Below are 24688 nucleotides of genomic sequence, written 5' to 3' on the forward strand. Positions count from 1 at the left end.
AAACTTAACATAAAGAACGGAAAACAACGCTTCTTAGCAGCCATTGACTATTAAATTAGGATGCAGTTGTCCAGTACAAGTCTCTAAACGCTTACTTAGAATAAAATGGGAATATAATATGTCAGTTATTTTCATTTCACGAAGGCATCGAACAAAGAGTAAAGTAAGTATATAGAACAAAAAACTATACTCATCCTTTTCTTTTGGGTGCTAGTACTAGTGTAAGACGAAGATAGTATGATTCTCTCTGTCCATGTTTGAAATGAGACAGTCATTTGACAAACTATATAATCTAAGGCAGTGTATGGCCATAAGATAAAATTGGCATCGAACGAGTAACTGCCAGTCTGGCGGTACATAAATAACACGGATGGCTACAGAGAGAATGGAGTTACGCACAAATTTATGTCGTGTAGTAAATAAGCTCATATTATTAAGAAGTTAAGTAAATCTCATTTCGGTAAATTCCCTCACCTTCGTGAAATGAAGCACCTAGCAGAAACTCCCAAACGTTTCTTATCCCGAATTTGATTTCTACCTAAATCATCGCTTGTACTCGGAGCAGCATGCGCCTTCCATGGTTAAAAAGCATAGACAACGCGATAAATTTAACGATAAAATATTAAATTTACTCATAGACTAGATTGATTCACAGCTAATGCATCCCATGCACAGTAGAATAAAAATATTTTTTTGTATTTTTTTAAGACAAAGATCAACATTTGATTAAAGATATCCAAACATTCGTATCAAATATGCAATAGTATGTTCTAAACTGCATTATAACAGCAAAACCCGCATAATACGATTTAAAGGACTGAACTGAAAACAGGTGCGGAGAATCGCCTGAAGACTCAGACTATTATAACGATCATATACCTACGCCTGAGGAAAGGTGGAAAATATAATTACGTAGGTATTACGTATACGTATAAAACGTGTTCGTATTAAGCGAGCTTTACTATATTTTATTTGGTCATCTCGAAACTCTTGCGGGCATTTAATTATAAAATAACAAAATGCAGTCGTGGACGGGCTGGGCGTTCACGATTATGCAAGAGTTCAAAATGTGTAGTACACTCAGCAGCATAAGTAGCTGCTCGAACAAAGAACTCAAATGACCCTCATTACTCCCTATGGTCAAGAGAATAAGAGCTGGTGCAGATCATATCAGTTACTTTATCAGCGTAGTTACTTTTATAGCTGACTGTACATGATTGGGTCTTCATCACAAAATTATAAGCATAAATAATTAAAAGCTTGCAAATTAGATTTGGACATTTTAGACACCTCAACAATTGACCGTAATATATTTTTTACAACAAAACATGATGACGATGATAACATACATAATAAGTACATTAGGTACATGATTTATACTTAGGTAATAAGTAGTTTTAAATATAATAGGTATTAGGCATACAATTACATCATTTAAATAAGGAGGTTACAATATAACAACATAATATTTCTAAGATAGGTCCATTTGTCGATCAATAATTAGTTTGGACAGGTAATAGTTAGGTATGAACCGTAAAATTATTTATGCATATTCTTATGAAAATATTTACTCTATCGCAGATAAAAAGCTGTAAAAAAATAAATTGCAAGATGTACGGCAACAACAGATGATGTAGCGTTTTAAGTACGTCTGTACTGTCACTTTTATAAACATGTATGCCTTTTGCACCCGATATCATGAATGTGAATTTGTGTAGCTACATGTTTATATCCGCGACTGTACTTACAGCCAATGAGAAGTTACAATTTAACGCTATTTATATCCTAAGTTTGTAGTGATAAAATATACTAAGTTACGACCTAAACGGCCGTTGTAATATGTCAAGAAGTCCATTTTGAAATCGCGCCCAGTTTACCTTATTGTCGTCAAGGTTGAGAACTTCGGATAGATACCTATTCTGCTTACACAATAAATAAATGAACGTAGACAGTAAACGACAGTACAGAACGAAACAGTAGACGAATCAGCGAAATTCTCAGCCTGGAACTGAGGAAACACACAAATACAGTGATCAGTAACGCAACAACGACGAATAGCAAAGTGTTCAGTTGTTAGGCTTCTCTTTCTCGGAGCCCTCCTTGTCTTTATCTTTGTCCTTTTCCTTGTCCTTTTTTTCTTGCATTTGTTGGAGTTGGGCCGGTAGAGCTTTCAGTATCGCGTGTACCTGTGATAATAAGGATACAGTCAATTGTGCGTTACGTAATCATGTATTTTTGATAGGTAAACAGAATGGCGATCGGAAAGCGTAGCTTTGAATTTGAGTCTTAGGTAGGCCGACGATCTGATAAAAGTTGCGAGAGTAAAATCGTTAGATAGATTGATTAAAGCTAAAGACCTACAGGGGACTTAGGGCCCGATTCGGATTTTGTAATAGACATCTAAGTATTAGATATCTTTTAGACATCGCCAAGATACGCTAACGATATGTTTAATATCTAACCTGTCAAATTTGACATTTCCGAGATTCTGGAGATACTCTTGAAGGATTTCCACAAGATATTACTTAGAGATCTAATTCACATCTAATAGATATCTAACACGATCTATCGTAAAAGTGACATTGGTTGCCCGAATTGCGTTGCAAAAGAGAACTAGTTGAAATCTAAACTATGACGTATCTAGACGTACGTTCTAGATCCATTCTAGAATGGATCGCATAGAATGCATAGAATGGATGGATGTACCTACTCGTATAATTAAGTGCGACGCTCGAACTGCTACTTTCGTGCCGACGGTAAGCGCTCTAATCTTGAATATGCTCCAGCGTTTCTAGTAGTCAACATATATAACGCCTTACCTCCTCAGCGACAGCCATTAGCACAAACTCGAACTGTTGCTTGGTGGCGACAGTCCGCGGCCTCTGGTCTCGGATGTGCTCGAGCGTGGCTGCGATGTCAATCTCCTTCGCGCCCTTGGCCATGCGGTTGAGGACCATGTCGATGAGGCAGTAGGTGCCTGAGCGGCCGGCTCCGTCACTGGAATAGATTTAAACTAGTAGTTCGCCCCGAACTGAGAACTCGCGGTTCGTCAAAATGTTACATTATTATTTTAAAATTGTAAATTTAAAAACTATATTATAAATGTGTAAGCCGAGCACTTTCATTTGATACCAAACTTGACCATACTTTCTTGCAAAAAAGATGACCAGAATAGCAAGACCCCTCACAAATAGCTTTTTAGCCTTCTAAGCTCTTCTAGCTCAATAACCCCTTGATCGAGCCTGCTCATAATTTAATGACTAAAATAGAATGCCCTCAACTACACGTTTACCCAATTTAATTTAAATTAGAAGAAATTTACTTAAGTTATTGTGTATCAAACTATCTTCTGATAGTTCAGCTTAAAAACATCGAAATGCCGGGACGTGCCCCTAGCCAGCCGTGTGTTCCAAGTTGAATGTAAGAACTTCACTTCGCTTCGCTCGCTCGTTCGATAAGATAGGTAGGTATGTACCTTCAAGCGGCGGTGCGTAAAATAATTATATTCATTATATTCTTTAGCAAAACGACGCTACTATTGTTTTCGCTTTCTTTATGAGCTCAAGGAAAATTATTTTGGAGATATTATCATTATCGAATATGCTAAGTAATAGAGATTGATTCTGTAGGTACATCAAGGCCTCAATCGCCGCAATAGTTAAAAATATTTCATAAGATATAAACACAATTGCTCATTATTAGTCATTTGATGGTTTACCTGCAGTGAACCACGATAGGACAAGACCTCCCTCTGTAAGATTTGTTGACTTTCCTGTAGGAATAAAAAGTTTTGTTAATAGAGTATGGAATAAGTTTAAATAAATAAGTTTGCTAGTTCTTTGAGTACAACACGTCAGACTAGTCAGTTATCATTGTACAGTCAGCAGCAGAAGTTGCTATGCGGGCCAGGTGTTCAAAATGATCTTGACGCGACTTTATTGTTAAGAGAATAAGAGCGTTTCAAGGTAATTTTGAACACCTCGCCCGCTTAGCAACTTCTGCTGCTGACTGTACAGACTATCAGAACGAAGCAACATCTTTGTGATATTACACAATTTTCATATAAAAATAGGGAGTAAATAGTATTTTGTCACGGTGTGGGTTTGTCGAATGTGCTGGTTCTATCTCCAGCAACGCTTTGGTCGATATTAGTATACACCACTCTCAGGTCAGAAGAGGAAGTGGAACTGAGTAAAAGCACGGGACACGCCAGATTGCTGTTTTTTTTTGTAAAAATATCTGTTCCTACCTGGAACAGATTTTTTCGTAAAATCTATGTTCGTATTCTAGTACGAACCTTCGGAACTCGAGCAACGCCTTGGTAGATGCTGGTACGCCGTTCTCAGGCCAGGAGAGGAAGTGGAACTGGGTAACGGTACGGGTCTCGCCAGTACGCTGGTTCTTCAGGTAGAAACTCCGGACTAAGTAGTCGTCACACCAGATGTGCTCGCTCACAAGATGGACCTGGAATTATGTAGAAGGAGAAGTTAAAATTTATTAAACTTTTTTAAGGCACCTATCATACTAAGATGCAATACGTTATAATGTAAGTTAAAAGACAAGCGAACATAGGTTATTTAAGGGAGGAAGGAATAGAAAACAAGAGGATTAATTTTATTAGTGATCACTTGTCACTGCAGCCATAGTGAAATCTCACATTTATGAGTGTAATAAATCCGTAAAGCGCAAGCGGCACCTCTGAGTTTGAAAGAGTCTCTTTACCTAGTCGCCGGCTGAGAATACGTTTGTGCCATATCCATTTTTGAGCAAAATCGTTTTTTAATGATTTCTAAAATAACAAAAAATATGCTATAATTGACACTAATCGGTTTTTGAAAAAACAATCTTTTTCTAAAATGTTGTGCCATATCCGTCTTTTACTATAGGAAAATTACACTGTGTTAACAGAAAATTATCACAAAAGTGTGACATATCCAAAACTTTTGTGTCATATCATACATTACATTGTACGTTTAACATTTACTCAGGCAATAATAAAAGTGCTTTTATTTCATGATTACCACTATATTCACAATATTTGTTTAGTACTATAAATAGTAAACATATGTGCCTAAATGATAAATAAGTTCAATATTTCCTAAATGTAAAACTTTTCGAGAAATTATTTATTTTTGCTTCTTTTCGCTCTCCTGTAAACCAATGTAAGTGGCGTATGGCACAAACGTATTCTCACCCAGCGTAGTGCCACTTTGACATTAAACAATCTAACCTCATAGATATGGTAGAGCTCGGAGCCTTCCTCGGGCCAGTATCGGTGGCACAGCTGCTGTCCATTCTCCGTCAGCCTAGTCAGCATCACCATTACCACGCTGCCCTGTTCCCAAACCATCTGCCAAAAGTCGGGCGCCGTGTGAGCTAGAGGACCCGCGGCGGCGATATAGGCTGGGTTGCGAGGATCGTGGTCCGTCTGAAATGAATTAGGACATTAAATTGAATCTCTTAGCAAAGAGTTTCTAACTGGCAATGACTTAAAATCTTCCAGCAATTAAAATTAAAATTAAACTGTCAATATTACATCTGATGCTTCATCGGATGTGAAGAAAGCCGTAAAGAATATGGCATCGGTTTTGTGTTTTCGGCCTTATAAGTTGTCATAATAATAAAACACTTACAATAGTAGAAGCGTTGATGTAATCCGAGCCGAGATGGTTAGAAAGCTTGTTGAGCGTGACCCTGGAGTGGTCGTAAGGTAAGACGTCAGCATAGCGGTTCTTGCCGGTGTTCTCCTCCTTCATGGCGGCGTTGGTGGCGCACGGTTCAGCCTCGTATGCGCAGAGCGCGCGCCATTCCTGCTCCAGGCGATCCTTGTTGCGGAGGTGGTCTTCCATGTATGCCTGAGGAAGGTAGGTCGTATTGAAGTGTGTATGTTGAATATTGGAAGGTTGCTATTTCAAGGAAGACTGATGTCAAATTAAGGATTGCATAAAAATACTAACCAAAACCATGTGTCCAGTAGATATGTCCATGTTAGTCAATGCTGGTTCCTCACTCCTGAAAAAAAAGATAATTATTTATAAGTACGTCATATTTTAATTTACCTATACATATAGTGCTAATAATTGAACCGGACATTCAGCAAATGATTTATTCGATCTGTATCTTGTTTTTTTGCCCTATTCTTATTAGTGTGACATAAGATAGAAATAATAAAAAGTTTATGAAACTACTTACAGACTGTTGCCTCGGTAGGCTCGGTAACTTGCTCTACTTACTGAGGAAAAAATACTGGATGTATTTGCGTGGAACCGTGGAAGATTATTGTCATCGTGGCTGTAAAGTCCCCTTGTCCTTGTCTATTGGAGCAAGTGGAGTGTGAGATCACCAGCAGGTACGGTCATTTTCTACTGCTCTAATTACTTGTCCTACTCACCACGAAGAAGTAGTACACCGAGTGGATGACGATCTGGCGTCAAGTTCTGGTGACAGCGAGGCAATCCGCTGCGGGAAACCGCTAGATGCGGTCATTTTCTACTGCTCCAACCAGTTGTCCTACTCACCAGGATGAAGTGCTGGAGCGAGTGGATGGCGAGTTGCCGTCAGGTTCCCGTGACAGCGAGGTGATCCGCTGCGGGGGGTCCGCAGGGTGTGGCGCAGTAGTGGTCTGCTGGCCCGACCACTTGCCCGACATGCGCGCGCGACACAGCTCCTTCAAACATACATCTTGATTACGATTTACGTCTTTTATCTACATGGAAAATTTTAAGGAAAAATAAATTTTAACTTAGTTGCCTGATAACAAATGATATTTAATTTAATTTAAAATAAAACCAAAATTAAAAGTCTGTAATATAAAAGCTTAGACATACGATATAAAGTAGGGAATTAAAGCATTTCTAAACCGTATCATTAAAAATCTGTCCGGGCTCTTATATTTGTCAGAAACGAAATAGTCTGTTATACCTACACTAATTATTAAGTAATTAATAATTTGGAATTATTAACTTTTTACTAGTTGTATGTATTTGTGTATATGTGTTCAGAAATAAACCTTTACTTGGTAGTCTCTAGTCGCCTCAGCGTCGATCTCGGCCGCCGAGGACATTCCCTGCATCTTCCTCTTTCCATTCAGGTCTCGTTTCAGCAGCACAGCGAACACCACACCACCCACCAGAAGAACGGACAAGCTGCCCACTAGAGCCATCAGCACTGGGAGCTCCAAGCCGAATATTTGGGTCTCAGATGGCTCTGAATGCTCGATTATTGGTCGTTTGCTCTGTAATGCAACAATGATTTTTTAAAGAATTTTATTCGTAAGTAGGATGCAAATCACCCGATAATTGGCTCTCCGAGGATGAGGTGTGAGGCTTATTTGCTTAGTTTACGAAAACAACATGTATTTTTCTATAGGTATTTGTGAAGGACTTACTCGATCTCCGACGCCTGTTGACATAATTCTAACACCGGTCTCACGTCGTAACTCGTCTTTGATGTCATCTGAAATATCGTAGTAAAAAGTAAAATGTATGTATCAAACATGACTTTCATCGTTTCATTACAAAATAATGCCTTGTCTTACCAATACGCTTAGCTACAGTGCTTGCATCGTATCCCTTACTATTCCTCTCAACTTTGAACGTCACTTCTCCTTTGTCCACTCTGCAAAAATATATTAGATAAGATTTTGGTGTCTAGAAAAATAATCTAATTCTGAGCTAGCAAAACCTTAATTTCATACCCACCGAGGATTTGTGAAAGTCTTGTCCTCTAATCCCAGTTTTTCTTCAATTTTTTTAATAAATGAAACGCCAACATCCCAGTTGTTGAACAACCTGTGAGAATTAAATAATAAAAAAAGCATTCAATTCTCTGATTAGTAGATACATTTATAAATATGTACCATGATCATAAGAGGAACATGTGCATACCGGTTTTTGAAGACGACATACGCATAAGAAGGATCGTAGTCGTAGTCATTGTGGTCATGGACGCCGGTAAACTTTTGTGCACTAGGCGTGCCTTGACCTGCAAATACAAAATCGTAAAACATATCATATTTGGCCTTAGTACCCATACGCGACACATACATAAGTCAAGGAATTAATTCATGCAAATTCATTCGTTTCATCGTAGTAGCTAATAAAAATTGATTTGATCAGATTATATATTACCCATATACCTACTCGTAATATATTGATTTAATTAAAGCATCAGACAAATTAAATTCTTAATTTAGCTTCATCGCAATTTTAATTGCTAAGGCCATTAAACTACCTTGCACAGTAGTGTTCTACAGTGGCAAAAGAAAAAAAACAAAAGAAGTCATACAAAATGAAGATGCACACGGAACAGAACATTACCAAAACGTGACGACACCAATGATTTATTATTGTTTGAATCGAAGAACGGATAGCTAATGGAATAACCAGCACATGGAAATAGAAATATATAAAATTATAACAATGATATAATTTGAAAAACACAACACATATACACAATACGCATTATGTGAGAGGAACCCACAGCCTCATGCCTTGAGTGTTAAGGGGAAATAGTGCTGCAATGGAAGGGAAACATTTAGTGCGAAGTTCTAGATAAAGAAGTGCGTTTTATCGTATTTTATGCAAAGAATTAATGTCGCGCTGCTACCAGCGTTCGAATATTTAAGAAAATACATTTGAGGCATTTAGTTTTTCAAGAAACAACGACAGCTCTAGCACATCTCAGGCCTTAGTGACACTAACCTGTCACTGACTTATTCTGATGCAAATAATGCTTTAGGACTTTCGCGTCCAGGCGAGGCCCAGGCTTTTTAACATCGTCTCGTTCCCTACGCATAAACCCCCATTCTTTACTTAGTAAATCTTGAAAGTCCTCGGGGTAAAATTTTGAATTTTCACCTGAAACATGGTCGGTATTTGAAGTCAATAACTTTGCGTCAATTGTTCCTGCCAGTACAGCTCCTAGGGTTATGGAGGGCTAACGTGAATTTAAATAGGTAGCCGTAAATAAAGCAGAAACGTTCGGTTAACTTAAAATATATGAACTTAGAAAGATGAAGTCTTTCAACAAGATGGAGTGAAATAATGTTGCTGCCTGTACCTACAACGCAAAAAAGCAACGAAGCAACAATCGTTGTCGTTATAACATACAACAATCATAACTTGGATATCAAAACTCACCTTGCAAATCCTCAGCCTTTAGGGGACCACCTTCAGCATAGAGAGCTCCTTGCGGCTTTAATTTGGAATCAACAATTTGGCGCCAGTAATTCACCAAGTACTCCATATTCTTAGAATGTTTCGCCTCAGATTCCGGGGTATTTAGATCTGTAATATGGTAAAAGATTCAATCAATAGTCTTATAACCGTTTAACCTATCTAAAATAAACAACTTTAGCTCCAAGTTACCTTTCCAGTTTTCAAGTTCTCCGCTACCCATATCATAGGGTACCTCTTCCATATCGTCGAAGTAAATTCTCTGTTCAGGTAAATCGCTAGGATTGTCATATTCAAATGGGAAATTCTTTTCAGCGAAACTTTGTTTGTACTTTTCTTGGGCGTTTGAGAGCACCTCTGCATCAAGAGGAGATACATTATTTCCGAGGATATACTCAGCCGTGAACGGAGGTGCTTTTACTTTCATCTTTCTATAATGAGCTCCTAGGCGCTCTTCATCATAACCTCCGTTATCTTCCGCTCTGTTTGCGTTGACTACAGGCAAAGACTTTTTAATCTTATCCACAATGGCGCTGGCATACGCTTCAGGGTCAGTGGCTCTAGCTTTTTGAGCAGCCCTAATTCTCTCTCGGAAACCCTCAAAAGGTAGAATGACAGGAGACTCTTCGTCTCCACTCATTAACATTAGATCGCGTAATTTATCGCTTGGGGTTTCTTCGGCTGAGATTACTTGATCTTCGTCAGATATTATGGGCCCTATAAAAATGAAAACAAGTTTATTATCCTTAGATTCCTACCATACTCCTTCAGCCAATGGCCGAAATGTAAGTATCCAAATACCTTTTTGAATAAGAAGTTCAGCAGCTTCCTCGTCGGTTAACGGAGGGCTATACACCTCATTGGCATAGTTTGAGTCAAGTTGAGAGTTAGGAGTAAAACGAATGTAGGCCTCCTGTTCATCGGGTTCATTCTAGAAAAACAACACACATCAGTAATTTTTAAGTCGCGCCCTAAAAGCTAAATCTTAAACATTGCACAGGTACGTACATCTTCTTCGGTAGTTTCAGCGACATCGGAATTTAGTTTGGGGTCCACAAAATGGTCGCATATTTTTGGATTGATCTTTGTTGGGTCTCTGAAATTTGAAAGGATTCGATAAATCAATCGATATCGCATATTATGTGATAAATGGCTTGTCTGCAGTTTTCTTTGACTTATAATTTGCAATAGCTGACGGCTTAAAGAAAAATTAAGCCGGTCTCTTTATTCAAGACTACTCTTTTACAATAAAGATAACCTTGCCTCGAATACGATTCATCAGTTGCCGAGATTGATAAAAACAGTCAGCACATAAAACAGCCTACATCGGTCAAAGCTCGTGTGCTGGTAAACAAGTAGGTATCCCTTAAAAACATTAAAGATAAATCAACTCGAACTATAGTAAGTAGTGCGTGGTTATAGGATTTACTAAGATTTTTAAAGTGAACAGCCCTTAGCGATATTGACAAACTTAATCTCTGCAGTTTATTTTACAGCAATACTGACAGGTCCTGGCGCATGGTGTACAGCATGGCCTGCAGCACGCACTGCGTGTAGGCGTGCTCCCAGCGGTAGCCGCGCGACGCTAGGCGCTGCAGCTCGTCCTCGAACCATTGCAGCTGCTCCGAGCTCATGTCATATCTGAACAAACATACATAAATTAATAATAATAAATATTATAGGGACATTCTTACGCAAATTGACTAAGTCCCACAATAAGCTCAAGAAGACTTGTGTTGTGGGTACATAATACATAGAAAACATCCACGACTCAGGAACCAATATCGGAGCTCATCACGCAAATAAATGCCCTTACCGGGATTTCAACCCAGGACCATTGGCTTCACAGGCAGGGTCACTACCCACTAGGCCAGAACCGCCGTCAAACATTCAACAATAGAATTTTATTTATCGTAGTCTTACAACCAAAGATAATATTTATTTAGTAGGCAAAGTTAGGTAGTTAGTTATTTGTGTGTTGTTTAACAAAGAGAAGGATTTGGCAAATATGATACTAACGTAATGGACCCTATAATGGACGTGGAACCGGTAATGGGACATAAAACCACAAATCCTCTAAAATAAGTATGTAAAAGTAGTTTATAAACACTGGCAATATTTTACCATAAATAAGAGTCATAGAGCTGTTTAAGTTTGACTTTTTATTAATTTCGGTTAATTTTTAAGAAATTGGCGCCAACCCAAAAGTTGTCGTGTCACTGGAAAATATAACCAGTAAGAATTCTTAACAACTTCGCTAAGAGAGGTGAGTTCATATATTAAATTGTAATTAATTATTACTTGGTGTAAACTAGAATGTGTTTTGTTAATTGCATTTACCATGAGATAAGGTATACAACACATTATGTTGTGACTCTAGACATGTATAAAAAATAGTGGTATTTTGCCCAATCCCATTATAGGAGCTGTAAAACTGCATACCTCCTATGATGGGATAATTTACATAATGATGCTTGCCATTGCGTAATTTCATGTTTAAACAATACAGAAGTATAATGTAGTTACTCGTACGAACTATGTCAGGAGGTCTTCTCGGACTTCGGATAAATTAATATCGTTTTTACAAAATTTTATTTAACTTGCCCTGTTAGTTTGTATACAGGGTGGATTTTCTTTTTGGGTCAGTGAGGGCAGCTACCAGATCCCGTGCTGCGACAAGAAAACGGTCTTAGAAAACCTTCCCTCGATTTTAAATTAATGAAGATTGGCTTTTACAGATTTTGGAAAAAACATACAGGGTGCGAGAAAAAGGTAATTTTGACAATCTTTTTTTTGATGCTAATCGATCCCATTCCTATTGAGGATCAAAAGCTTGTATGGAACTAAAAAAAATTTCCGGCTAGAAAAGCCACAAATCGAGGAAAACTTTTCCCATACAATTTGTATGAAAATCAAAACTTTTATTTTTCACATGCTATTTTTCTATGCCAATTGATTCCATTCTTATCTAGTATCAATAGTTTCTTTGGGGTCAACTTACGATAATGTACTAAAAAGCCACAAATTAATAAAAACTTTTTCCATAGGTACATTTACTACATGGAGAAAATGTGAAATTTAATTTTGACCCCAAAAAAACTATTGATACTGGATAGGAATGGAATCGATTTGCATACAAAAATAGCATGTGAAAAATATAAGTTTTCATTTTCATACAAATTGTATGGGAAATGTTTTCCTCGATTTGTGGCTTTTCTAGCCGGAATTTTTTTTTGTTCCATATAAGCTTTTGATCCTCAATAGGAATGGGATCGATTGGCATCAAAAAAAAGTTTGTCAAAAATTACCTTTTCCTCGCACCCTGTATGTTTTTTCCAAAATCTGTAAAAGCCAATATTCATTAATTTGAAATCGAGGGAAGGTCTTTTAAGACCGTTTTTCTCGTAGCAGCACGGGATCTGGTAGCTGCCCTCACTGACCCAAAAAGAAAATCCACCCTGTATTAGTGTGGTTCAAATCTTGGAAATGGCATTTGAGCCTCTTTCGGATTTCCGATTGAGTTGAAATTTTGGATACGTATGCAAATCGGATGACAATGCAATCGGGTGACAAAAATGACTAGTAACTAGTTTTTTGCCAAAAACTTATTCCCTATTCCAATATCTTATACTGATAGGGTATGCCCATTATAGGGGGCCCATTACTGGATCCACGTCTATTACCGGGGTTCCATTACTGGAGCTTTGGTGTCCATGACTGGAGAAAAAAAACATACTTTTAATTTATTAATTATGTGGAAACTAACTGCAGTATCTTTGATACAACACGCCTGAAACATGAAAGAAGGATAGCATATTCATCTTTTAACAAGCTAAGCGGTAGAACTTTTACATGTATCAGGGAAATATCACAAATACTCCAAATTTCCTCTTAAATGTCCCATGACTGGTGCCGTTACTATATATAGTGACAATATTTGCACTTCACAAATATATTATTATTTTATACCTGATGCAAGTTCGGCAAACGATGACTGATATTTATACGTCACTACATATCTGCATAGCCTCGTTACGTCCAATGTACATTAGGATGTACACTCAGTTTCGATGGAATGTCAACCTTAATTAAAAACAATGTACGTAGCATTTCATTTGTCTCGTAAAATTTTTGAAGAAATGAAATATAACCTAATTGAAAATACAAGAAGATTCTAATTTCCTTGGCTATAATTTTGTATGATGGGCGTCATGAGGATAGGTAACAGAAACACATCTATTTTGTAACTTTGGTTAAAATTGGCACCACCGCACTTCGTGTCACACGCGTATATCGTGACGCGTGTGACAAAGAAAAATACTGCCACGGTCTAAAAGACTAAGCAATGCTGTTGACAGGGACTAGTTGAGCATATTGAGAAAAAAATTGTAAATTCTTTTTTACTGGCTTGGGACTAAATTTCTATTCCATATGATTTTATTATATGACAGGTTACACCACGGAACAACGGTGACACTCCCTGATGGGTACCTACTTACAATTTACCTCTATTACTGAGAAAATCCATTGTCATAGTTACTGAACGTCAAAACGCGAAAACACAAACCGCAATATATACGACTTCCCATAGACGCGGTTATCGGTTATGCGGTTTCAGCAAGACTGAAAACGCAAGAAATTAATCGTATGTGCGTTCTAAGCCTTAAGTTGAAAGTTAAAACTTGTTGGACCTTACGTTCCTACTTACTAAGTGTAGGACGCCTGCTGTGGCCAGGACGTTAAATAAAAATATCCAATTTCATATGGCTCCAGCATTTCAAAGTAGTTTAAAATTGAGTAAATATTGGTACTCACTGGTACAGCGCGCCTTCATCTACTTCGCTCTCGTAGATCGGTATACACTTCCCGAAGGCGAAATCTATAAAACACAACCATATTAAAACTTCAAGTATGATATTTAACAACGCTTTAAAACTTGGTTCTCGACAAAGTTAATGTTTATGCTAGGTATGTTCCAACTTAAGACGGAGATAAATGTTACTTAAAAGTTATTATTATGTAAGTAGGTATTCGTTTTTAAATCAACACATTACTCCCATAATAACCCTTCCAAAACAATGATTCAAGCTTTCACATCAAAATATCAATACTAAATAGGTAATAACCCAATAAATAATTTATAAAATCTTAAATTTGTAAGAAACTTCAGAGGTAGGTACTTATCACGTTTTTTTTTTGCGTAACAGATGTCGCATGTTACGCTGGTCTGTGCCAGGGTAAGATGGCTTTGCAAAAGTTTAAATGAACGATAAACTAGTGGCTAAATGGTGTGTATTACCTTAAATAATAGTGGATGCAAGTGGCATTTACTGCGTCGTAAAATACGAGTAAACTTACCGTCATAGCACCACTCCGCGCCCTCTATGCACAAGGTTGAGCTGAATAAGCAACCTGTAAGAAATTATCGTATTTGTAAATCGTATAATACATATACAATACATATTGGTAGAAAAACTGTGGAACATGTCATGTCATTGACCGAACGAAAGCGAAGGCGGAAGTTTTCGTTTACAGATCGTATTTTCCAACGGATTCTCTTGAAATTTTATGAGCAAGTTAATTGTAGGTATAGATATTTTTGTCGATTAAGTTTTTGGAACTTTTTCATAATGGCGGAGCCATGGGGCCACTTTAACGTAGAAGTTTATATAAAAGCTTAATATTTTTATTGATTCACGACAATGATTTATACTCAAGATAGGTTATAGGCGTTCCAAAATTGAAGCGCTTAACTTGTGACAAATTGGACAAGTTGCCTTTAGTCGCACCTGGACAAGCGAGAAATGTGCACGTGCTAACGAGCTCCCGCACACCGAACGAGAAAGAGACGACCTTATGTTTAACAACGAGTGTGACAAAGATGGATGGAATGAGAAAACTAATCAAAAATAACAGATTTCTTCGTAGGCACAGAAATAAACATAGAAGTATTTTTTGTGCTCCTCAAGTATGAATATAACCTATCTATGGTTATATAATATCATTGATTCACGAAAAGCGTTTGATAGAATATTATCTCTAATACAATAAGGCAACGTCAAAGCTGCCCCAACGAATCCACGCCCTCGGGCACTCACTCTGTCATCAATTCAGTAAAGCTACGGAAATGTACATTTTCGAAGTAGGTACATAATCTCATCTCTTATGTAAGAGATCTGCCTCAATCGTAGACTAGGAATCCTCGGGTCAATAAGGTACGAGTAATTGTAGCCGTATGCCGTAGGTATGCAATACAATAATCCTTCAATATCCTATCCCATCTACGTGATAACTTAAGAGGGGACTGACGCAAAATTGTACTTTTTATATTGAATTTGTACACGTTTTAGTTAAGTGCAAAACCTATGAAAAAAAAACACAAGGATACTAAACTATGTGTACAAGGGCATACTCCAACCCAACCATAAGATCCAATCACGAAAACATGAATTTTCATTTATTTTCAATTGTATATTATTTAGAACCGTTACCCTGCATATTATAGAACTTTAAGTACATAGTGATATTACGTAGCAAAAATTTTAACAGAAGTATACCTATAGCTAATAAGATAGGTACTTTATTTATTAGATCATTTTTGAAGTGAGAAATGGAAGTTTCTAATTTAACTCAGCGTATTATTAAGAACCCATCAACGTGCACACTGGCGTCACTGCTAAATCGTGATTATTTCAATTTAATGAAAGATAATTTAAAAAAGGGGGCTGCTACGTAATGTATCTTGTATTAAAGTACCTTTTGAATACATCAAACTAGTTTCTATGTTGCTGGATTCGTCAATCTATGCGTCCAAAGTTAAAACGGCCGTTTTTGTTTTGAGTTCATAGATTGATGAATCCAGCAACATAGAAACTAGTTTGATTTATTCAAAAGATACTTTAATACAAGATACAGTACGTAACGGCCCCCTTTAAAAAAAAAATCTTTCGTCAAATTTAAATAATCACGATTATTTAGCAGTGGCGCTAGTGTGCACGTTGATGGGCTCTTAAAATCTGTAACTAACCTACCATTAAACTAGGTACTTAACGCGAAGAACTATCGCTGAATACACAATGTTAATTAAATTTTCCAATGTGTGTAGGACTGAAGGTAGGAATAAGTGGCGTTTGACATTCAGTCGTAACCTCGAAAGGTCGCTGTACACTGCTGGGACTGGTAATAAAAGATTGTTAATTAAATGAATTTATAGTACCTATTGTTATATTGTTGTTCACTTCATGTAACGAACATTAACAGTATAGTCAGTATCACTTTGGCAGTCACGATCTATTTGACGCTGACTTTGACTCGAAAGCCAAAGACATTTTACCCTAACTTTCGATTTCGAATCTACAATTCCGCATAGATCAGCCAATTTCAGGTCTTTGAAATTAGTTCCGAATTTATATTCGAATTCATTCAACTATCAGAAACTGCTAAATTAAATTACCGTAAAATGGTCCTACTTTGCTCCAAAATTGGCTCCAATTTAAGGAATTTTTTAATATTTTTTAAACTGTTCCTTTGTAGCGAACCTTTTTCGGTTGGCTTACCTCCGCCTGCGAAAGCAGGCCGCTAAGTCAATGATATACCTAGGTGTCAATTTAATTGTCTAATATAAGATATTCTTGTGATGTCAGAATAAATATTAATACGTTTTAGCTATATGAGATTAATTATTTATTTAATCCTAAATAGGAGTCCCTTATTTAAATATTCAGACACATTGAATATGAAGAAGAACATCTCATATGACATATTTCATCGGTAAATCAACTTTATGATATGTTGTTTTATATAAAACGAAGCTTTGAATGCGGGGCACAATATACTCATTGTTGGGGGTATTTTTTCTCCTACCTATAGTTCACTTAGAGGTGCAAAGTCACCCCATTGTGCGCCAAATTAATAGACCCCGCCAAAGTAGCTATGAAATTAGTTATCAGTTCGTGTATGACCCAGTTGCGTCTGACAGCTAGTTTTTATTTCTATTAGCTATGGAACTCAAAGGCTAGTCAACGTGCCGCGAATCCTTTCATGTGTCATACCGAGGATACCTTACAATATATTATACATTATATTTCCAGCCAAAAGCAATACAACTTCTATTATAAAGACACCTACGCTCATCTATTTACCTACGTGACAAAAATAAAATAAATTAAGGAGGCGTAGGCTCGGGGCGTAGGTATAGTCCATGCTTGGAAATACTGACGGAAGCTGGCAGATTCGATTACGAAAATATGAGTAGTTATTAACTTATTAGTTAATTTATGACCTACTTTTGTTTTTAAAGTAAAGTAGAGTAAAGCTTTATTTGCGTTAAATGTGGTTAACAAAAGGTCTTAAATATTTATATTAGTGTTTGAACTGAAAGGCAGTTATTGAAAGCTACTATAATAGTTATAATACGTTCCATCTTTGAAGCTGAGTCCATTTATGTAACATACCGAGCTTTACGAGCTCAAAGCTCACAAGCTTCATAAGATGTTATTTCCATCGAAAAGCTCCCACAAATGAAATTGCAGGTAAAGTTTATTCAAACCCTGAGCACGTCTATTTATAGCTACGTATCGATCGAAGTTCACAAATGTTGTAACGATAATGCTTTCGATGTTGATGATAAGAATCTTTTACTGTTAACCTTTAATCTTGGGATGATCGAGTTACTTAATTAAGGATTGGTACGGTAGTGTTGAAAGAAACAAGTTTATCATATCTTCAGGACTGGATTCATAGGTACCTACCTACTCAGATATTTAAGTGAGACTGAGGAGGGTCGACTATTTCGGGACACTTTATTTTCAGACGCGTTTTTGGGAGTGACAGGCAATTATTTCTCCGATGTCTGTATAGCGGAAGCTGCATATTTCGTTATTGTCCTTAAATGTCCTCGCCCAGGAACTGGATCGTGGGTATAAATAAGTTACACGTGTGTTACTACTATTGCTAAATTTATGTAGTTTAGTCGTAGTAGGTATTTTTTCTATAGGCAACGTAAACAGTGTCAGCATAGGTACCATAGGTAGCATAGGTACTTACCTAGACAAATTAGTTAATTTGTCTAGGTAAGTATTACTCTTGCAAGAGTCTTAAGACATATATGTACCTACCTAAAATAAGTGAGATAAGTACTTTAAATCAATATATTATGCAGTTTGGCGGGAATGGGAATCGAGTTATATTATATTGTCGCGTCTTCTTCTTAGTTGCATCATAGAGAAAAAAATACATAGATTGCTCACTCCATACATCAGTTTTGGTACCAAAAAGACTATTATTTTCATAGTCGACATCTAGCATCGAGTAGCGGAACTATGCACTATGAAAATAATAGTCTTTTTGGTGCCAAAACTGATGCATGGAGCGAGCACTCTTGTGTTACTTTATTTCTCTATGGTCGTATGTTACTCTTGTCAGAATAACGGTCACTGAGGTCGTTTCCCGCCAAACTTCTCTATTTATTGCATTCCGAACAGATTAAGGGTGACCCAGGTGAGAACCTTTACTTGGTCGGTCCATCGCATATAGTCGCATCCCTCTCTAATTAACCGCCGTTAACCTAGTGATTTAAAGTAGTTATAAATAATATGGTTATTTTCTTACCTATGTTTCCATCGGCGTGCGAGGGCGCCAGCGTGCAGAGCAGCGCCAGCGCCCACAGAGCCGGCCGCTGGCGGCTCATCACATCTGTCACAATACGATAAGCAAACTAGTTCATACAATATACGTTAACAACTTTCTACAACAAGTAACAAATCAACTAAAGCCTGGCCAGGAATACAATAATGATCACGCGCCATGTTGCGGAATTTCACTGGAACAATTTTTTTCATACTATACTGAACTGTCACCTCTATACATGACAACATGAGAATAACAGCGTCCTCTTGACAGATCATTATATTACTGGTCAGGCTTTACCAAATGTAATGAACTGACATCTAACTATTAAAAAAAAGTTAAAACTAAGTATATATATATATATTTTTTTTTGGCCTAACACGAACGAGCGACAGCGGTCGTTCGGACGGATTCGGACGCGTCATTATAATTAACTACTCTTTCTCTCTCTCATGACTCAATGTCAGCAAGTGCCGATGTTGCGAGCGGGACGACTGTTACACACGGATATAAAGATATAAAAGAGTGATATATATCCCAATGATAAAAAGATATATATCAATCTTTTCCCTCTACTGACATATTTCGCCCATGTCTAGTGAACAGCCACCTTCTGGGCAGACTCGCTCCATCGTAGGCCACGTCTTCGCCTCGGCTAGTCTGTGGCCATGAGTAAGCCCATTTTTAATTAAAAAAAAAAGGTTACGACTTCTATAACCTTAATGTAAGGGCGACGACCTTATGCCAATTCGGTGTTGATGAATATTTTACAGTGCGTCTTTGCGCTGTCTTTGCATGGTCTTTGCCATATATGTGCTATTATCTATGAAAAGGGACCTTATTGCCGATGGCGCTTACGACACTGGCATCGATAAGCAAAAAACGTAGTAGATTAAAATTGGCGATTCTGGCACATTTTTAGTTGTTTTGATTCCCAATTTAGCAATTAACTTTCTGTAAATACCGGAACAATTATTACAAAAGTGGTAGGGGGAAGTGACTTGAACGAGCCAGGTACCTACCTATTGTTTGCTGAATTATTTCGGTGGGTTCGGAACGTATTTTATACGAGCTTTTTTGTGAAAATACCTACTAATTTTCCGTCAACAACAAACATTTTTCTCGTAAAAATATCGCTCAAAAATCACCGAAATAATACAAGTGACTAAATACGCTACTTACTTCTCCCCTCTTATTTCACGCCTTGTCAGCCATGTCATGAGCAGTTATTAAAAACATTAAAATGTCTCATTTCGAGCTCCTATTTAATTATTATCTCAGACAAGAAAATCCGCAGCGAAGCTACACATAAGTAACAACGAAACATCGTTTATTTTTTCTTTGAAACAAAGGAAGGGGGATCCCTGTTGTAATTTCCTGCAGAAAGACTTGATTAAAATCTATAAACGTTTTTCCTGGGCCTAAATTCAGCGATGATCAATATAATAACAATATGATACCAAATTCTGCCAAAAAACAGAACTTTTAATAGGAACTTTTAATTTTTTTTCACAAAATTCTACGTGGAGGGCGCTACTAGCACAAACTCAGAACCTACCGCTAAATCGAAATTTCGCGGTAGACTCTGTACAATAGGTACGTGCTAGGTAGTGCTGGGGCCCGATTCGGATTTTGTAATAGACATCTATTAGATATCTTTTAGACATCGCCAAGATAAGATAACGATATGTTTAAGATCTAACCTGTCAAATTTGACATTTCCGCGATTCTGGAGATACTCTTGAACGATTTCCACAAGATATTACTTAGAGATCGAATTCACATCTAATAGATATCTAACACCATCTATCGTAAAAGTGACATTGGTTACCCGAATTGCGCTGCAAAAGAGAACTAGTTGAAATCTAAACTATAACGTATCTAGAATGGATCTAGTACGTGTCGTCTCTTGTAAATATCTTGAAGTTCGAATACGGCAGCTGGTCTCTGACGGCAGAACATTGCAGTAGTACCTAATTAATTTACCCCCTATTTAATTGACCGCAGCATTGTCGGTAGTCATCAAAAACTTCCAAACATTTAGTGAATACTTACAACATTTGAAGAGTACCTACCAGTAACGGAATGGTTTTATTAGTACGACTCCGTGCCCGACTAATTTGAAAAGTTTCGTCCCATCCCCCAACCGGCGGATCGCAAACTTGGCACTCAGGTACGAAAAAAATTGAATTTCTCGCAGGAAAGTCGTCAAGTGGTTACATATCTTTAAATCAACGTTGAAGCAAATTTATAAGGAGATACAAACGTTCTAATTATTTAAAAATGGCGGATTTTAACATACATCCCTTCGACCCAATGTTTTTAATGTAATGTTGTACTCTAATTCAGCTTTAACGGTAGCTGCAAATTCTTTGTCTACCCCGAAAATTTTATAAACTAGTTTCGGGTAGTTCAGTGTTGTTTTATTTATGTTTCCGTTGACATTTGCCGGGACGTCAGTCTTTCCGTGAGCACAGCTGTTGCAACTCAGCTGAAACGTCGGAATTTAAGGTAAAAACAATGAAATTATATAGCGGTAGCCCTTTTGTGTAATAAAATATGTGTACAAAACGTGAGAGTTTAAAGTGTTATTTTTCAAAGAACATTTAAATGTCTGAATTGTAATTATTTATAAGTATTTTTATCATATTAATTAGGTAGGTATTTGTTATCAGGATACTGTTAACTGTAGGTATCAGATCGGATGCAAAAATTTCAAGCCTCCCTTTAGTTACAATCATAGATTAGTATATGTTATTACTGTAAGTTACAATTATGACAGGAACATAGGTAATCATATGATTAAGTGGTGGGGCGAAAATTTTCGTGTATCATTCGACATTACAACCCTCAAGATTCCACTTAGAGCCGCTCAAGATACGCTTAGTGGTAAATTTTAGAATCTTTATCTTTAACTTATTCGAGACCCAAGCAAGCGAAGAATTCTATAATAGTATCACTAGTGAGCACACCAAGAGACTCAAAGGTGATAATGATAATTCAATTTTTTTAAATAAGTACTCGCTTGACTTGTGCTTTACTTTGGAAATCCTTGGCTTGCATTTGCGAACAAGTTTGCAACCTTTCAATAAAAGTGTATAATGTTATAATGTAGGTACCCTGTGCCCAGGTAAATTTCTGATAAAGGTTAAGGAGCTACTTACTCGTATTTATCTGATCTTGATTCTATTGAGTAGATAGTACCTACCTGGGCGTTTTTTTATTGTTGTCCCCTACACTTTTTTTTCAAATTTGGGATTTTGTATGTTATTTCTACTCAGAATCACGAGCTCTTTCTATCCTAATAGGAGAAAAAAAGTGTCCTAAGGTTTTTATTTCCATTACGTCACCATTTTTCATAGACTTTGTATGGCGGTCGCGGAATGGAAAGATCGAAAAATGTATGGAAATTTTGGGACACTTTTTTTCTCCTATTAGGATAGAAAGAGCTCGTGATTCTGAGTAGAAATAACATAAAAAATCCCAAATTTGAAAAAAAAGTGTAGGGGACAACAAAAAAAAACGCCCACCTACCTATAGCTGAATATTAATAAATCAAATCACTCGGGTAGCTAGCTACATGAACATCCTTATGAAGTTCCACCAGGTAATATAAATTAAGCTAGGTAGCGTCGATCAATACCTAGTTGCATGCGGATTTTATGCGGTATCATTACATTTATAAATAAGTTAATGGCATTATCGATCGTGCTAAATAATGAGCGGATTGCCTGACTAATGTAATTGATACAATAGATTTTCTGTGACGTAGGCGGAATACAAAAAAATCAGATTTGATATTATGTTACTCTTGTTTATCGTCAGCTTTAATTTAATTAAGAACGAATTAAAGAAAAGAAGACCTGGATTAGGTACCTGTAAAAATTAAGCCACATGAATGCCTATAGTGAAAATGCATAGATACCTAAGTAGGTAAGTACCTTGCGAAATTCAATTCAACTAAAATTAAATTTAGGCTTTTTAAATTTATAATTTTTATTTTTATTTGTAATCATAAATTGGTAATTAAAGTATGAATTCAACATACAAAGGTGCAACTTATTCAGGATTTCCATAAAATACCAGTGAAATATAAAAACGACACCAATACCTAATTATTCAACGAACAGCGTAGATAAATAAACTGTCTACCAGCATAAAAATAGCTAAAACTATACTTACCTATATAATAGATAAGTGAATAGATTACTGTATACACTTATTAAAAAAGAAGCAGGAAGAGGTACCTAAATGTATAAGAATGTTCTACCTATAAATAGTTTAATAAATACTCATAGTCGCATATCTAATGCCGCTTAAGGTACTTGAACATATCTAGTAAAATTTACTCCTTGTAGCATTGAAACTGATTCCTAGTTATTGCCTTAATTGAGGGTTTTCGGCTGTAGGGACAGTCATAAATTGTGCGTAAAAGTAATTCAAGTTTCAGATTCCAGATTGTTCTGTGAAATATGAACAGTCATTGTGGCCTGCCTCCTTATCCATTATATCTAATTGGGACCACCTAAACAACCTACAAGCTATTTATTTTTAATTTTCTACCGATATGATATAGGTTTAGAGTTGAAAACAAAAAGCATCCAGTTATGTTTTAAACAAAGGGTGTGAAAGTTTATATACCGGGGTATATATGTGGTATTCAATAGCAATCCATAAATCTTTCAAAGAGCTATTCGACAGCGACCCGCGCGTGACGTATGTCGGTCCGGGTCCACTGACGTAGGCACCCATGCCCTTTTCCTCCCACACAATCCTAACCTGCCTACACCAATGCCAAATGTTACTTCCATTATCATACAACTCAAAAAGAACCTATGCTAATTTTACTAGGCGGTACAACAATCGCTAAACCCCAGATCTATTAATAACACAGATTATCGACAAAGTATCCAATTCCAACGCAACGCATAACAAAATACGTAAATTGATATTAATTATTAGGGATTACAGATCACGTATGCCTATATTAAAGCAAAATGATTTCACTAATAGCTTTATAGTTGATAAACAAACGCGTCCACATAATAATAATTAGTTAAGGGGTCGTGTAACAGGTTTCGCGTCGAAATAATTGGTAATGGCGACTCTGAAGTGCGGCTGAAAGCTGTGGACCGGGCATGTTTGTGTTGCCTAGGGTGTGGTGTACGCACCGTTTAGAGCCGCTGGGAGGTCGCGAACATATCCGCAATCTGCCGGGCACTTTTATTTTCACAACAGGCACTGAGTCGCGGTTGAGTTCGTGGAAGTGTTGGAGGATGGATGCGAAGCCACCAGCTGTGTTCTGTTAAGGCGGGCCTGCGCACTGAGCTCTATCGATCCGAATGCCGTCCATTCACATGCGGCGGTTTCACCGCCCACATAACGTTCCGATTCTATGTTATACACCAATCATCATTAGATAACGCGATATTAGCACGGAGCCTCTCGAAACACTTCACTTGAACACTAATAATACTGGCGCGATAAAAGCGGCGGTGAAAAAAATATGGCCCCGGCAGATATGTTGGTAAATTACCTAGTCCACGATTACTGCGCCGTTACTGTTTTAATAGGGAATGCTAAGGTCGGGTGGAATTCTTGTTTGAGCGTGTCCTAGTACTTAGCCGGGTGTCGCCCACACGCCGGTTATCGCGTAAACAGCGCCCGAATGCTAATGACGTTGTTCTGACGCTTTTACCCTAAATGCAGTATCTACATTTGAAAACTTAATCAATTCTGTACCCTATTGCGTAAGAATAAGGTACACAATTTAATGAGTTTTCAAATGTAGTTGTTGTGGATATGTCTACGCGTGGTAGAGTTACGATAACGCGGTTTTGTGTTACATTCGGTTCAGTGCCTGTCGCTTTAAGTTACTAGTGCCT

The 24688-nt window shown here is 37.2% G+C and overlaps 1 protein-coding gene across 3 annotated transcripts; it reads right to left on the minus strand.

Moving 5' to 3' along the window:
- Positions 1–1971: 1971 nt before the first annotated feature.
- On the minus strand, positions 1972–24276 carry LOC134648734 (receptor-type tyrosine-protein phosphatase N2). 3 transcript variants are annotated; one of them, XM_063503241.1, is made up of 23 exons: positions 23975–24276; positions 18786–18869; positions 14535–14588; positions 13992–14055; positions 10683–10817; positions 10185–10272; positions 9978–10107; positions 9369–9893; positions 9141–9287; positions 8703–8858; positions 7887–7983; positions 7701–7790; positions 7538–7617; positions 7388–7455; positions 7016–7234; positions 6519–6667; positions 5958–6012; positions 5634–5855; positions 5231–5428; positions 4298–4464; positions 3719–3772; positions 2820–2997; positions 1972–2186 (listed from the first exon to the last, which is right to left on the minus strand). In XM_063503241.1, the coding sequence occupies exons 2-23, from the start codon at positions 18862–18864 to the stop codon at positions 2067–2069; spliced, it is 3075 nt and encodes a 1024-aa protein (XP_063359311.1). In that variant the 5' UTR covers positions 18865–18869; positions 23975–24276; the 3' UTR covers positions 1972–2066. The 3 variants fall into 3 exon arrangements, with proteins under 3 accessions (XP_063359311.1, XP_063359310.1, XP_063359312.1); XM_063503240.1 differs by having other exon boundaries at positions 7010–7234; XM_063503242.1 differs by lacking the exon at positions 8703–8858 and having other exon boundaries at positions 7010–7234; positions 23975–24274.
- Between the last annotated feature and the right edge of the window lie 412 nt (positions 24277–24688).

Source organism: Cydia amplana, chromosome 6 (assembly GCF_948474715.1).
Source record: "Cydia amplana chromosome 6, ilCydAmpl1.1, whole genome shotgun sequence".
NCBI lineage: Eukaryota > Metazoa > Arthropoda > Insecta > Lepidoptera > Tortricidae > Cydia > Cydia amplana.

Bases quoted from the DNA above. Each gene is read 5' to 3' on its own strand.
- LOC134648734 (XM_063503240.1), bottom strand. From the start codon at position 18,864: ATGAGCCGCCAGCGGCCGGCTCTGTGGGCGCTGGCGCTGCTCTGCACG. The intron at 6,013-6,518 runs GTGAGTAGGACA...CTTTTTTTTCAG, and splicing joins CGCTCCAGCACTTCATCCTG to GAGTGAGGAACCAGCATTGA. The intron at 3,773-4,297 runs GTTCGTACTAGA...TTATTCCTACAG, and splicing joins GCGTTGCTCGAGTTCCGAAG to GAAAGTCAACAAATCTTACA.